The sequence below is a fragment of the Alexandromys fortis genome, unplaced genomic scaffold (genome assembly GCF_014885135.2).
Source record: "Alexandromys fortis isolate MF-2015 unplaced genomic scaffold, M_Fortis_MF-2015_v1.1 scaffold_222, whole genome shotgun sequence".
In the NCBI taxonomy this organism is placed as follows: domain Eukaryota; kingdom Metazoa; phylum Chordata; class Mammalia; order Rodentia; family Cricetidae; genus Alexandromys; species Alexandromys fortis.
Window position 1 is genome coordinate 114459 of NW_026068108.1, and position 12760 is coordinate 127218.

Below are 12760 nucleotides of genomic sequence, written 5' to 3' on the forward strand. Positions count from 1 at the left end.
TGGTGGATTACATTGATAGATTTGCGTATGTTGAACCAGCCCTGCATCTCTGGGATGAAGCCTACTTGATCATAATGGATAATTTTTCTGATGTGTTCTTGAATTCGGTTTGCCAGTATTTTATTGAGAATTTTTGCGTCGATATTCATGAGTGAGATAGGCCTGTAATTCTCTTTCTTGGTTGGGTCTTTGTGTGGTTTTGGTATCAGGATAACTGTAGCTTCATAAAAGGAATTTGGCAATGACTTTTCTGTTTCTATTTTTTTAAAAAAACACAAAACCAGAAACCATAATATATAAGCAAAAGATCTGTAAGGTTAAATTTAAAAAAGAAATGCCCAGTCAAAGTATTATGAGACCAAAAAAACCAAAACAGAGCACCCTCCTAAAACCATCGACTCATCCACTGCTGGGGATGGGGCCTGCCCTTAAGTATGATTTGTATACCCCGTGAAACCCCATTGGAGAAAACTGTTTTTCCCTTGTGAGTAATTATCAATTAGAGGTAACTTCTGGGGTGGGGTAAGGGCTTGTGTCTACTTCCTCTCTCAGAGCTGGGACCACATGCAGTGCAGACTCCTGCAGGCCCTGTGCATGCTGCCACAGTCTCTGTGAGTTCATACGTGCTTCAATCCTGTTGTGTCCAGAAGGCTTTGTTCCCTTGGTGTCCCCCATCCCACTGGCTCTTAAATCCTTTTTATCTTCTCTTCCCAAGCCCTGATGAGAGATTTGATGGAGACGTCCTATTTAGGACTGAGTGTCTGAGGTATTCCGTCCAGCTGTGGGTCTCTGTATTAGTTCTGAGTGTCTGAGGTCTCACTCCGCACACCGTCCAGCTATGGGTCTCTGTATTAGCTCCCAGCTACTGCAGGAGGCGGCTCCTCGGATGATGGCTGAGTGAGACACTGACCTATGAGTATGGCAGAGTGCTGTTAGGAGGCGTTTTATTGCTGTGTCCCTTTGGTTTTCCCCTAGATCTATGACCTATCCACCAAGGTTCTTGGCCACCTGGGCAGTGTCAGGGATGAGTTCTATCTTATGGGTGGGTTTCTTAAATCCAGTCATCAGACAGTGGTTGGTTGCTTCCACAATGTTTGTGCCTCTGTTGTACCAGAGTATGGTGCAGGCAGGTCACCATTATACATCAGAGGGTTTGCAGCAGGGATGGTGTTTACCGTTCTCTGGTAGCACACAATACCTTCCAGTACCACAAACACTAGTCAGTAGAGGTGAAGGCTCTAGGTAGGCTCTAGGAAGGCTCAACTTCTCTGGGTTCAGTGATATTTAGGTGTTTAGACCACATTTTTTAATTGATGATGTATAAAATCCCTTTAGCCTTCTAGAAGATAGAGCCACAAAATCCTGGAGAGTGGTCTTGAAGGGTTTGGTTCCCGTAGCATCATTTTCTCACTGTTAGCCATCTGAAGCCAGTCTTGGTGCTCAGAGCAGGGCCTGCATGTCACACACTATGAGCCTTGTGATCCTGGTCCCTCTGCACACATAGGGGATTGTTCTGTGCAGGAGCCCTGAGCATCACAGCACTGAGAACCAGGCAGGTGCTCACCTTTGTGTGTGATGCCCACCCCTCCCTCAGGTGAAGAAGAACAGCACGCCCCCTCTCTCCTTGTTTGGACAACTCCTGTGGCGAGAGTTTTTCTACACAGCGGCCACCAATAACCCCAGGTTTGACCGAATGGAGGGGAACCCCATCTGCATCCAGATCCCCTGGGACCGCAACCCTGAAGCCCTGGCCAAGTGGGCCGAGGGCAAGACAGGCTTCCCTTGGATTGACGCCATCATGACCCAACTGAGGCAGGAGGGCTGGATCCACCACCTGGCCCGGCACGCCGTGGCCTGCTTCCTCACCCGCGGGGACCTCTGGGTCAGCTGGGAGAGCGGGGTCCGGGTGAGTGCAAGCTGGCCTGTACCCTGTGACCAGGCCAGCCAAGGTCAGCCCCCTTCTACGCTGGGGGCTGGGGTGGGATCCCTGGGTCTAGGAGATCCCTTCCATGTGCTCAGCAGAAGAACTTTGCTCCTTGGGGTATTACAGTGACTTGGAAAGAACCAGAGCGTCAGGTCTCCAAGGAGGCTGGTTGTCCCCTATCTAGGTATTTGATGAGCTGCTCCTGGATGCAGATTTCAGCGTAAACGCGGGCAGCTGGATGTGGCTGTCCTGCAGCGCTTTCTTCCAACAGTTCTTCCATTGCTACTGCCCTGTGGGTTTCGGCCGACGCACAGACCCCAGTGGGGACTACATTCGGTGAGGATGCAAGCCAGACTGTCTGGCTTTGAACCACTGTGCCCTCCTCTGGTACTCTGAACCCTTTTTAAGAAGAGCCACAGTGTGCTGACATATTACTCGTATGTGTTTCAGGCGATACCTGCCCAAATTGAAAGGGTTCCCCTCTCGCTACATCTATGAGCCCTGGAATGCCCCTGAGTCGGTTCAGAAGGCCGCCAAGTGCATCATTGGCGTAGACTACCCGCGACCCATCGTCAACCATGCTGAGACGAGTCGGCTCAACATTGAGCGCATGAAGCAGATCTACCAGCAGCTGTCGCGATACCGGGGACTCTGTAAGGAGCTCCTACCCCACTGACGTCTCGCTCACCCTGGGGAGGACACTGCAGGCTATGCCAGACTGGGCAGCTTGGGGTGCTGGGAAAAGGTGGAGGCTGTGCCCTGGTCCTGCCCTCCTGGCCCCTCTGTTTCTCATGACCTGTAGCTCTCTTAATCTGACTGTCCCTTTGTCTCCAAGGTCTTCTAGCATCTGTCCCTTCCTGTGTGGAAGACCTCAGTCACCCAGTGGCAGATCCCAGCTCTAGCCAGGCTGGGAGCATCAGCAACACAGGTGAGTTACTACACTGGCCTCTCGCCTCTCTGGCCTTCTATGACCTGTGCCACCGCTTCAGTCATCCAGGCCTAAGGCCAGAATGAGCATATGCCTGATGAAGCTTATATTCCCCCAGGGCACGCTGTAAGACAATCAAATATGAGCATTCAGATAAGAATTTTGGAGGGCGTTGGATGGCTTGGTGTGGGGCTAAGAATAGGGTATCTTTAGGACTACTTTAAATAGGAGCTGCCGAGGGCACCTCTGTAAGTATTGTTTAGCAGTGTCCTGATAAGAACTAGGGAAGGAAATAGCAAGAAGAGTCCCAGATGCAGGATCAAGCAGAGCTCACTCTAGGAACAAAAGGAAGCCAGAGCAGGCGGCAAGTGGAGCAGAGCACTCATATTCCCCATCCTCTGACTTCCTGCACTGAGGGGAGTCAGCAGGGCAGGGCACGGTCCCACTGGGCCTCTAAAACTGCCTGCAACATAAACAGTGGACAGTGAGGAGCAGTGTAGGGACGGGGAGGCACGGAAGAAGGTGGCACAGGGGTCTGGACAGGAGAAGCAGGGAGAGAGTAAGGGTGCTGCTGGTCAACTTGGTGATGCTCCATATGCGGAAGTGGCCAGAACTCCGGGATTTTCCCAGGGCTGCAAAGGGAATGCCTCACCTTCAGAGCAAGGACAGCAGTTATGCCACATCAGTCTCTGGCCTGGAGCCAGGGATTTGAGACCAGAAGTTGGCCCTGCTGCCAGCAGGCCAGGCCATGCCCTCCTCACGCAGCTCCCAAATGAGGTCACTGCTGAAAAGGAGGCCAGGGCAGGGCTCCCTGTCTCTAAAAAGCAGGCATTGCACAGCATGACACCCTTGTGATGTGGAACTATACTTGTCTCTGTGGTTCTTCACAGGCCCCAGACCCATAGCCAGTGGCCCAGCCTCCCCTAAACGCAAGCTGGAAGCAGCTGAGGAGCCTCCCGGTGAAGAATTGAGCAAGCGGGCTAGGGTGACAGAGGTGCCTGCCCAAGAGCCACCAAGCAAGGACGCCTGAGAGTGAGTCCTTGCAGAAGGAGGTAACATGACTTAGAAAGCTGTTGCTTGCCAACTGGAGGTTCAAACAGCAAATCAGATTAAGGGGTAGGATTTCTGCTCAAAATCCCACCGGTCTGACTTTCATAACTTCTAAACCAGTGGTTCTCTTCTCAACCTTCTTAATGCTGCAGCCCCTTTAATAACCCTCAAGGTGTGGTGACCCCCCATCATAAAATTGTTTTCATTGCTACTTCATAACTGTAATTTTGCTACTGTTATGGATTGTAATGTAAATATCTGATATTCAGGATGTCTGATATGTGACCCCAAGGCAGTCGAGACCTACAGGTTGAGAACCATTGTTTGAGATAGAGCCTCACTGTGTGGCTGAGGCCAATCTTGAACTTGTAGCAATCCTCCTGCCTTATCCTCTTGAGTTCCAGAATTTCAGATGTGAGCCAGCATGTCCAGTTTACTTGATAAAATCTAAAGGAAGATTATTATTTTTTAAGGAAAGAAGATTTTATTTTAGAATAAAGAAATTTAAAAGTTTAAGTCCTTTGTTTTCTGACTAGCGGAAAAGAAAGGGGGTTTAGCTTTGTTCTGTTTGTTTGCTTGCCTTTTCTGCTTGCTCATGAGTCAACTCTGATACCCAGATGTGAAGCTGGCAGGTGGAGGCTGTGTTCTGTAGTCAGGCCAGATGAGGGCAACACTGAGCTTCAGACGCCAGGAAAGAGCTCAGCCCTGGAAAGACCAGAGGGCCCAGCTGTCTCTCTGCTTCTGCTTACAGGGTCTCTGGTCTTTTCACAGACCTTGTAGCTTTGCACATCCCAGTCAGGGCTCACATCAGACAGAATGACAAACAGATTTGCCTCCTCCTTGTTCCTCCTTCCCCAAGGCAGGAAAGGCTTGTATGCCAATATTGGAGAAATGTAGCTTGCCACCCCCTAGTCATTATGTCAGGCTATTCCGTACATCGGCATCAGTAGGTTGGAGGGGGTCTTTTCACTCTAGAGCTGTCTGGTTCTTTTTCTGGTCCTAATCACTTCAAGGCGTCTCTGGGTCCATCTGTGTGGGGTGTCTCTCAATTTGTGTGCTCAGTGAGATGCAGGCACTTGGTGCCTTTCCTTCTGGACATTGTGGGTAGGAGGACAGGCTGTACTGCCTTGTCCCTGAAAGAGCTGGCCACTGTAGATGCCATATGTCTGTGGTGTGCTGCTGAGCATAGCATGTTATGGCTAATGAACTTGCTTCGTTAACGCCCTGATTTTGAGGAAAGATTAACAAATAGAAAGGTTAGGGGTGTGTGTCAAGACTACACAGTAAGCTGATGACATACGGCACAACATGGGCTTGTGTGCAGATATATGGGGAGAGTGACATGTAAAGCATGTAAGTGACATATAAATTGACATATAAAGTCATATTAGTTTGGAATACAGCCAAAGCAACTTAGGAAGGGAAGAATAAAACAGTACACACCTTCAGCTTATGAAGGTGGGTTGTGTGACCAAGGAACGTGAACCTGAGAAGAACTGGAGTCAAGGGTGTTTTGAACACCAGAAACATCAACGTTTGCCCAATCTTGTACACATGACTTACTCTCTCAGAAGGTAGGTAGTTGCTGTTCCCGAGAGTAAGCACAGGTGTCGGTCAGTCGCAGATGTGTGGAAGTGCGGATGCAGGTTGAGCGTCCCATAATCCAAGCACCGAGATCTAGAAACTGTGGCATCCTAAACTGTCTGAGTGTCAGCAGTGGAGTCTGTGCAGATATTCCTAAATTCAGAAAGTCAGATAATGGACATTCAGCTTGTGATACTAAGCCCCCTGCTTGGATAAAACAGATAGGAACATTTTTCTTATATTCCAGGGGGCTCAAAGGTGAGGCTTATGGGTTGTGGTCTGGCAGGTGGAAGATGGCTGTTCCAGCTCAGCTGTCAGTGCCTCTTCAAGGCGGGGACAGGACAACAGAGTTGGCTGTGCTCACTCACTCAGTTAACAAACATTCATGTTCCCACAATGGACCCTAGATTCGGGGCGTGTTGTGAACTGGACTGGCAGCCCCACCTCCACCTTGGGAGATACTGGTAGGAGGAGACAGTGAAGCAGAGGTGTTTTAGTAAGGGGCCATAAGTATTAAACAGAAAAGATTTCCTGCCTGAGAAGAAAGAAAGGAAGGCAGGGACACGAAGGGGTTGCTATGCTGTAAGGATCACTGGCTTAGACTGTGTCTAGAACAGGCCTGTGGCGGAGGCCCGTGCGGGGGCACAGTTAGCTAGGAAGTATGGATCATGGTGGGCATCAGCAGTGTCATACAGTGTGTGGGCCTCACAGCCTGGACTAGCTCAGAAGTACTGGAGCATGGTACTCCCTGCTGGGATGGGCATTATTGGGATTATTGTCTGTGCAGTCTGATGTCCTGGAAGCAGAGGGGCCCCTTGAGGGAGTTCTGGGAGAGAAGCCTCCTAATGGAATAGGAGAACTAAACACTGGATGGGGCCCTAACAGAGAATCAGGTGAAATGATGTCAGCCATACAGATTGCCTGTCTTGCCCTATAGTTTGGGTACCCATGTATCACCTATTGAGATCTCGGGGGCTGTTTTTAACGACTTTGCCCTACATCTTCATTTAGGTAGTTAAGCCAGGCAAAGCTCTTGAAGGTGGAAAGGAGCCAGGAAGTCAGAGGATGTGACAGGAACAGACGTCTTTCCAAGGCAGAGTGGGAGCGCCATGTTTTTTGGAAGCCCCAAAAGAAAAGTGCCTCTCCTGTGTGCAGGCTAGGGCATCTAGGCCTCATCTGTTGTATTAGGTGCTCTAGAGGAACAGAACCTACAGAATGTTCGTGCTTACAAAAGAAAGTATTAGATTGTCTTCACAGTGGGCTAGGTATTCCAACAATGGCCATCTGCACACTGAAGAGGCTAAGAACCCAGGAACTGCAGAGTCTGCAAGGCTGATGCTGAAGGCCAGAGGGACTCCTGGAAAGCCACTGCTCTTCAGTGTGAGTCGGAAGGTTGAAAGGGTTCTCATGTCAAAGAAGAAGGGCAGCAGCGGCAGGATAGATGCGCTAACAGCAAGGAGTGCGGTACAGGCAGATAGACAGGAATGGCCTGCCTTTCTCTGGGATTCCTCCGCTGGGCTGCTGCTACCAGGGGCTGCCCTGGGAAAGGTGACAACCAAGATTAACCCTCACAGCTGTGAAATGCTTGGTAGCTCTTGTCACCTGCCCTACTGCTGGGACACACATATCAGGATATCGGGGAAATCAAACCCTTTGTGTGAAATGTCTAACTGTGAGTGGAGCACACCGGGCAGAGGCGGGCACAGTGCTGCCTTTGCATGTGCTTCCAGGTGACTTCTAATCAGCTGACTGGTGGGCACAGTGAGGAGGCTGTAGGTGCAGCCAGAGTTGTGTGGATGGGAAGATGTACCCCTTCCTGCCCATTTTAGTCACATGTCTTGGGCTGCAGGCCAAGGCCTGAGTAATCATTCCCTGCTTTTAGTCTCTTAACTCTGCGCTATTGGTATTGTGACCTTGCTGTCTCTGGCACTTGCTGTCTCATGAGAAGTCATTACAATTTAAGTCAGTATGTAGAAAAACATCTCTAAGATCATTGGGTTCCATGCTTTCCTCAAACCCATGCCAACCGAATGTTCTACATTTAGTTTTTACAATGTTCACTAAACTGAACAAAGAAAATAGTGAGCTTCCAAATAGCAGTCATGTCAGCGGGTTACGTGACCCCAGCTGCTGACACAGGGTTGGCTCCATCACCGTCCAGTTCTGCACTGGCTTCCCCTTTCATCAGTGATCTTTTACAGTGGACTGCACATGGGCTTCCCCCTCCAGCTCTGCACAGTGCTCTAGTGAGCACCCAGCCAAGGAGCCCTTCCCTCACTGGCCTGTGCTTTGTTAGTACTGAGGTTTCACTGACTAGACCCCAACTTCCAGAATCCCCCTTTTTACTCCGATACTTGTGCAACTGGTGTAGGACAGGTGTGTCACTACAGCCTATCCAGTGTGGAGATGGAGGTAGCCTAGCCCTCCAGAGAGCCTGGCTCTTCTTCCCAGGCCTGTGTTCCTGGTGAGACAATGTTCAGGTGTTTCTAAGCTCTGGTTCTTAGCTCCTGACATGGAAATAAGCCATAAGAAAGGAGCTGAGTGTGTTCCATAAGTGATCAATGTTGGTGGAGCTAGGTTTAAATTGATCTCAGGAATACATAATGTGTACATGTGTTAGAACAGCACAGGGTAAACTAGGCCTAGTCATGCATGCCTGGAATCCCAGCACTCAGAAGACTAAGGAAGGAGGATCAACAGCCCAAGGTTCTTAGTTACATAGCAAATTCAAGGCCGGCCTGATGATATGAAATCTTCCTGTCTATGAAGTGAAGAGGGAAGGGGCAAAATAGTTCTTAAAAATCACATAACATGCCATTATGCATCACTTAAAATGAATTTAAATTTTAAAAAGATATGTCCATAGTTCCGTGAACCCCAAGAGTTGAGAGCAAAAGAAACAAAATGGAGATGGCACTGGAGTTGGTGTTTCAGGGGGAAGCTCATCTCAGGTTTAACAGCAGGCTTTCTCTGCTTGGAAACTGTACTTAGAAGTGTGTCCATAAACACAGTGCACCTAACGGAAGAGTGTGGCTGCCTGCTGCAGCATGTTCTCCAAGGGAAAGGTGGATGGATGGCTGCAGTTACACTTGGTTTAAAGGACAAGGCCCCGGGAACTGCCCGCACATGTATCCACTTCTGCCCAGCTTCTCTAATCTAGAGAGTACGACAGAGTGATACTCCAGATGCAGGTGGCTTCCGATGGAGTGTGCAGCCCTAAAAGGGATGCCTGAGCTCTGAACCCCCAAAGTCCTAACGCCTAGGAAGTGGAAGCAGGAAGATCGGAGTCCAAGCTGCCTCAATTGCATAAGATAAATACCCAGAATAGGCTGGAATGTGCTAGAAGGCTGAGTTTGGATTCATGTCTGCAAATGCGTCTGACTTTTAAGAGTGTGTTTGCTCATCTCTAACACCTTCCATTTTATTTTGTGTCGGTATCAATCTCCATGCCAATGTGTTGAATTTCTTTCTTTTTACATCTTATAAAAGTCTTGGTGAGGAATAATACAAAGTTCGCTTACTAGTTAAAATCCAAACAACAGGGGCTGGAGGAAGATGCCCAGAAAAGCCTCGGCTGCTCTTGTAGAGAACCCAGGGTTTGATTCCCAGCACCCAAATGGTGACTCAAAACTGTCTGTGACTCCAGCTCCAGGGATCCAGGTACTCATGTGGTGCACAGACGTAGATGCAGGCAGAATTTGTACATCCCGAGAGCCTGGGGATTCCTGTCTTGGCACCTTGTGGACACTCACGTCAGTTCAGTTTCTCATTTATGAAAATGGAGGTGTAGCAGCTTGTCTTGGTCTGTGAGGATCTGTGAGGCCCTCAGAGCAAAGCACCACAGAAGTAAATCTTTGGTTCTGGAGTCGGGAGTTCAAGGTCATGGTCTCTGTTTTGTCTGGGTCAAAGTTCCTTTTCCATTTTAGGTCACCCTGGCCATCTCATTTTTATCTAAAGAGAGTCACAACCTAAGGTGCTGGGAGTCAGGACCTGAGCCATATAAATGCCACTGCGTCAGCCTGTTGTTGCAGACAGCCCAGTAATTACAGTGGTGTTTCTCTCTGCCCTACATCCAGAATGTTCCAGATCTTTAAAATGAGCCATCGCGTGTCCCTATTCCTTTCTTCTTCACCCATTCCCCCACCATTATAGCCCTGTGCCAGGTTCTGTGATTGGTGTGTGGAAATTTGACCTGCTGTTTCTAAACCCAGTCATTGCCTTATTCTTCAGAAGGTACTAGAACCAGGAAACTTCTCACACAGCTACTTTTCCTGGCCCCCCGTCTTTGAAGCAGCAGCTATACTTGTCATTTGTGAACAAGTATCCTTCACGGTGTCCAGTGGTGGCCATGTAGCCCTGTCCTCTGCTGCTCTCATCCCTGGTAAAGGGTGTGAAGGGAACAGTAGTAGATTTACTGTAGTGGGTTTAGAGACCCAGTATTCAGCTACCCCATGGTTGCTCAGCAACAGCCTGGCCCTAGGGATGGCCCAAGCAGCATGTTCACTGAGTTGTCCCACTTGCAGTCTGGGAATCCCCAGGGAAGCAGCCAGAGGAGCGGTGCCTGGCGACTAAACAGCCTCCTGAGCACCCTCCACATGTGTTTTTCTCTTTCAGCTATAGAGTCATCGCTCCGTGACAAAGCCCGGGTACCTGAACTGCCACGGCCTACAGAGAACCCAGTCACCAACAGACAGCGGACGAGTGTATGTGTATGTGCAAAGGAGGCGTGGTGTGCCGTTTGCGTGTGCATGTATCTGTTTACACTCTCGTGATCCTGAATGTTGCCTCAGCTGAAAGACTCTGGATCATCCTTGTCACCGGAGCTGCTTCCTCATCTCCAGATACAGGACTAGAAACCACAGCAGTGACCTTCAGCCCAGATCTGTTCCTGGGAGCCCCCTTTCTTGTTCCAGTAGAAAGTGGTGGTAGGACCCTAGCTGGAATTCTGGTCTCTGCCTCCCCAGACTCTCCTTCCCCTCAGATAGCTGGAGGACCACATTTTTTGACGTTCACCTAAAGTTTGAGGTTCCAGAGGTAGCCAAAGTCCTGCTGGCTTAGATCCCACCTTGTGACACTAGACCTGAGCAAGCTGGAGCAGATGCTTCTCCTTCAGACATACCTAGCCTGACCAGTCTTTTAAATCCCATGCATATCTGTCTGTGTAGGACCTTCTAGAAGCCAGGTGAGGACTAGACTCCAGTCCTCTGTTCTTTCCCTAGCCGCTAGGGTCCAGCCTCAGCCTGCCAGGAACTGTAGACAGGCCAGGGTCAGGGCTGGTGGAGGAAACCAGGTCCCATGGCTTAAAGGCCACAGCTCCTCTGGCCACATTCCCAGGCATATGCTCTAGCAAGTACTGCTGCTACCCAGCCAGGCAAGCTGGCCAGTCTATGTTCTGCAGGCTTCCAGGGCCCACCCTGGACTAGTCAGCACCCATACTGCCTTGTCAGCTCTTCAGGACTGGGCTTCAAGGGACTTAGAGGGACCTCATGAGGGCTGGAGCACTACCATGGGCAGTTGGTAAAAGGTCAAATAGAGATGATACCTAGCACACCATCCCCTTTCCCAGAGTAGCAGTGGAAGGTTTGGCCCAGAGAAGCCAGGCCTGTGTTCCAGGGGAGCCTCCTCTCCCTATGTATGTATTGCCCTACATACTCACACTTCTGACCTCCTGGGGATGCTGTTGGGTCATGTGGAGAAAGCAGTTTTGAAAAGAAGGATTGTGGGTAACTGAGCAAGTCTTCCTTCCACTTCCACCCCCGTGGCCTGCACATGAGCCACAGTGTATGCGTGTGGAGTGTGTGTGTGTGTGTGTGTGTGTGTTCCTGTTTGAATTTTTGTTTTCACATGTAACATTAAGCTGGCCTCTGTGCCCTTTCCTCTCTACCTCCCCTGTGACCTTGCCGAGCCTCAGAGTTGTTGATGCCCTTGGCCCTGGCCTTCACTGTGTCAGACCAGAACCAGGGGCCAGGCTCCCCTCTCCTCCAGCTGTTCGCTGTCTAGCACATCTGACAGGCTTCTTTTTGAGATGACCTCAGGTTTTCTCAGCAGAGAGCTGCCTTTAGTCCATCATTCTGACTATAAACAATCCATGCTCGAGTGGAGAAACGGCACAAGTGATGTGTATTTAGAGCCCTGGGGTTTGGCCTCCCTGCTCCTGAGCCCCAGGCTCAGAGGAAAGAGCCAAGGGATCTTGCTGGAGGGAAGTAGAGTGAGCCTGGAGAGCTGGTCTGAGAGGGTCGAAAACTAGGTCTGGGTCCAGGATTCATTTTGCAACACTTTCAGCTATGGGGACAGAGTACCCTCTGCTCTTTTAAGTATGGCTTTCTTCTCAAGGTACAAGTTGACAGGATCACCTTCCCCTCCACTGCCTTGACATGCTGGCCCATTTTCAGGATAGCTTTTCAATGAAGGAAGCAGACCTCCCACTGCAGAGCTACAGGAGGGAGTGGCCTGGAGCCCTGGGGTGACTCCATGCCTAGCCGTGTTTTCCTGTGACCTAGCATGGGGAAGAGATGGTCACAGGCAAGAAGCACTTTATAGTGTTCCCTGTTGTTGGGAAGGTTGTGTGTCTCCCACAGTTTGTTTGTGAATATTCTCGTTTTATAAACGTCTGATCCTGTCTGAGAAAGCTGTGTTGTGTAGTCGATCTTGTGGGAGGTCTGGGACCTGCGGCTACTGAGGTTGAACCTGGTAAAGCTTTAAGCTGGTTCTCTTGGAGTCCAGTCTCTCTTTCCCCTTGGATAGAGGAGGCCGTGTAAGCTACTGTAGCAGGCTGGCAGTAGCCCTCGACCTTGGTCAGAATCGGGTAGCTGAAACAATACAGGGGATGAGGCAGGTTCCTGAACGTCACCTCACACTGGCCCAGCATCTATTCTTTATGATATTCCAAGAAGGTGTATGTGTCCTCTGGACACAGTTATGGAAGCCAAGGCCTGGATGCTGGCTCTGTCTTGCACTATCTGGCCAGAGTGCTGTGCACATGGGTGTTCCTGGTAGGAGAGGAGCTCAGGCAAAGCCAGAGAAAACCACAGTCTGCTCTACAGATGGGAGAGCGACTTTACCCAGTACTCCTCTCATTCCTGGCTCTGCCTCCAGAGCCCGCTGGCCTGCTCCTACCAAGTCCAGGGCTGGCCTCGCTCTCTGGGCTTCTCATGTAGTTCTGCCTCGGCTGGAGAAGCTGAGAGACCTTTGATCTTGACAGAAGTTTCTTGGAGAGAACTGCCCTACATACTCATGTTTCTTACCTCCTGGGGATACTGCCCATCTGAAACAAG

The 12760-nt window shown here is 50.0% G+C and overlaps 1 protein-coding gene across 2 annotated transcripts in view; it reads left to right on the forward strand.

Moving 5' to 3' along the window:
• Window positions 1-12114, forward strand: part of Cry2 (cryptochrome circadian regulator 2) — a 33934-nt gene extending 21820 nt beyond the window's left edge. The window contains exons 7-12 of one of the 2 annotated variants that reach the window (XM_050124291.1): window positions 1595-1906; window positions 2109-2260; window positions 2375-2577; window positions 2760-2852; window positions 3743-3904; window positions 10101-12114. In XM_050124291.1, coding sequence (XP_049980248.1) covers window positions 1595-1906; window positions 2109-2260; window positions 2375-2577; window positions 2760-2852; window positions 3743-3882 — 900 coding nt within the window. In that variant the 3' untranslated portion in view covers window positions 3883-3904; window positions 10101-12114. The remainder of the gene's footprint in view (window positions 1-1594; window positions 1907-2108; window positions 2261-2374; window positions 2578-2759; window positions 2853-3742; window positions 3905-10100) is intronic. The other variant, XM_050124292.1, reaches the window with a different exon arrangement.
• The last annotated feature ends 646 nt before the right edge of the window (window positions 12115-12760 follow it).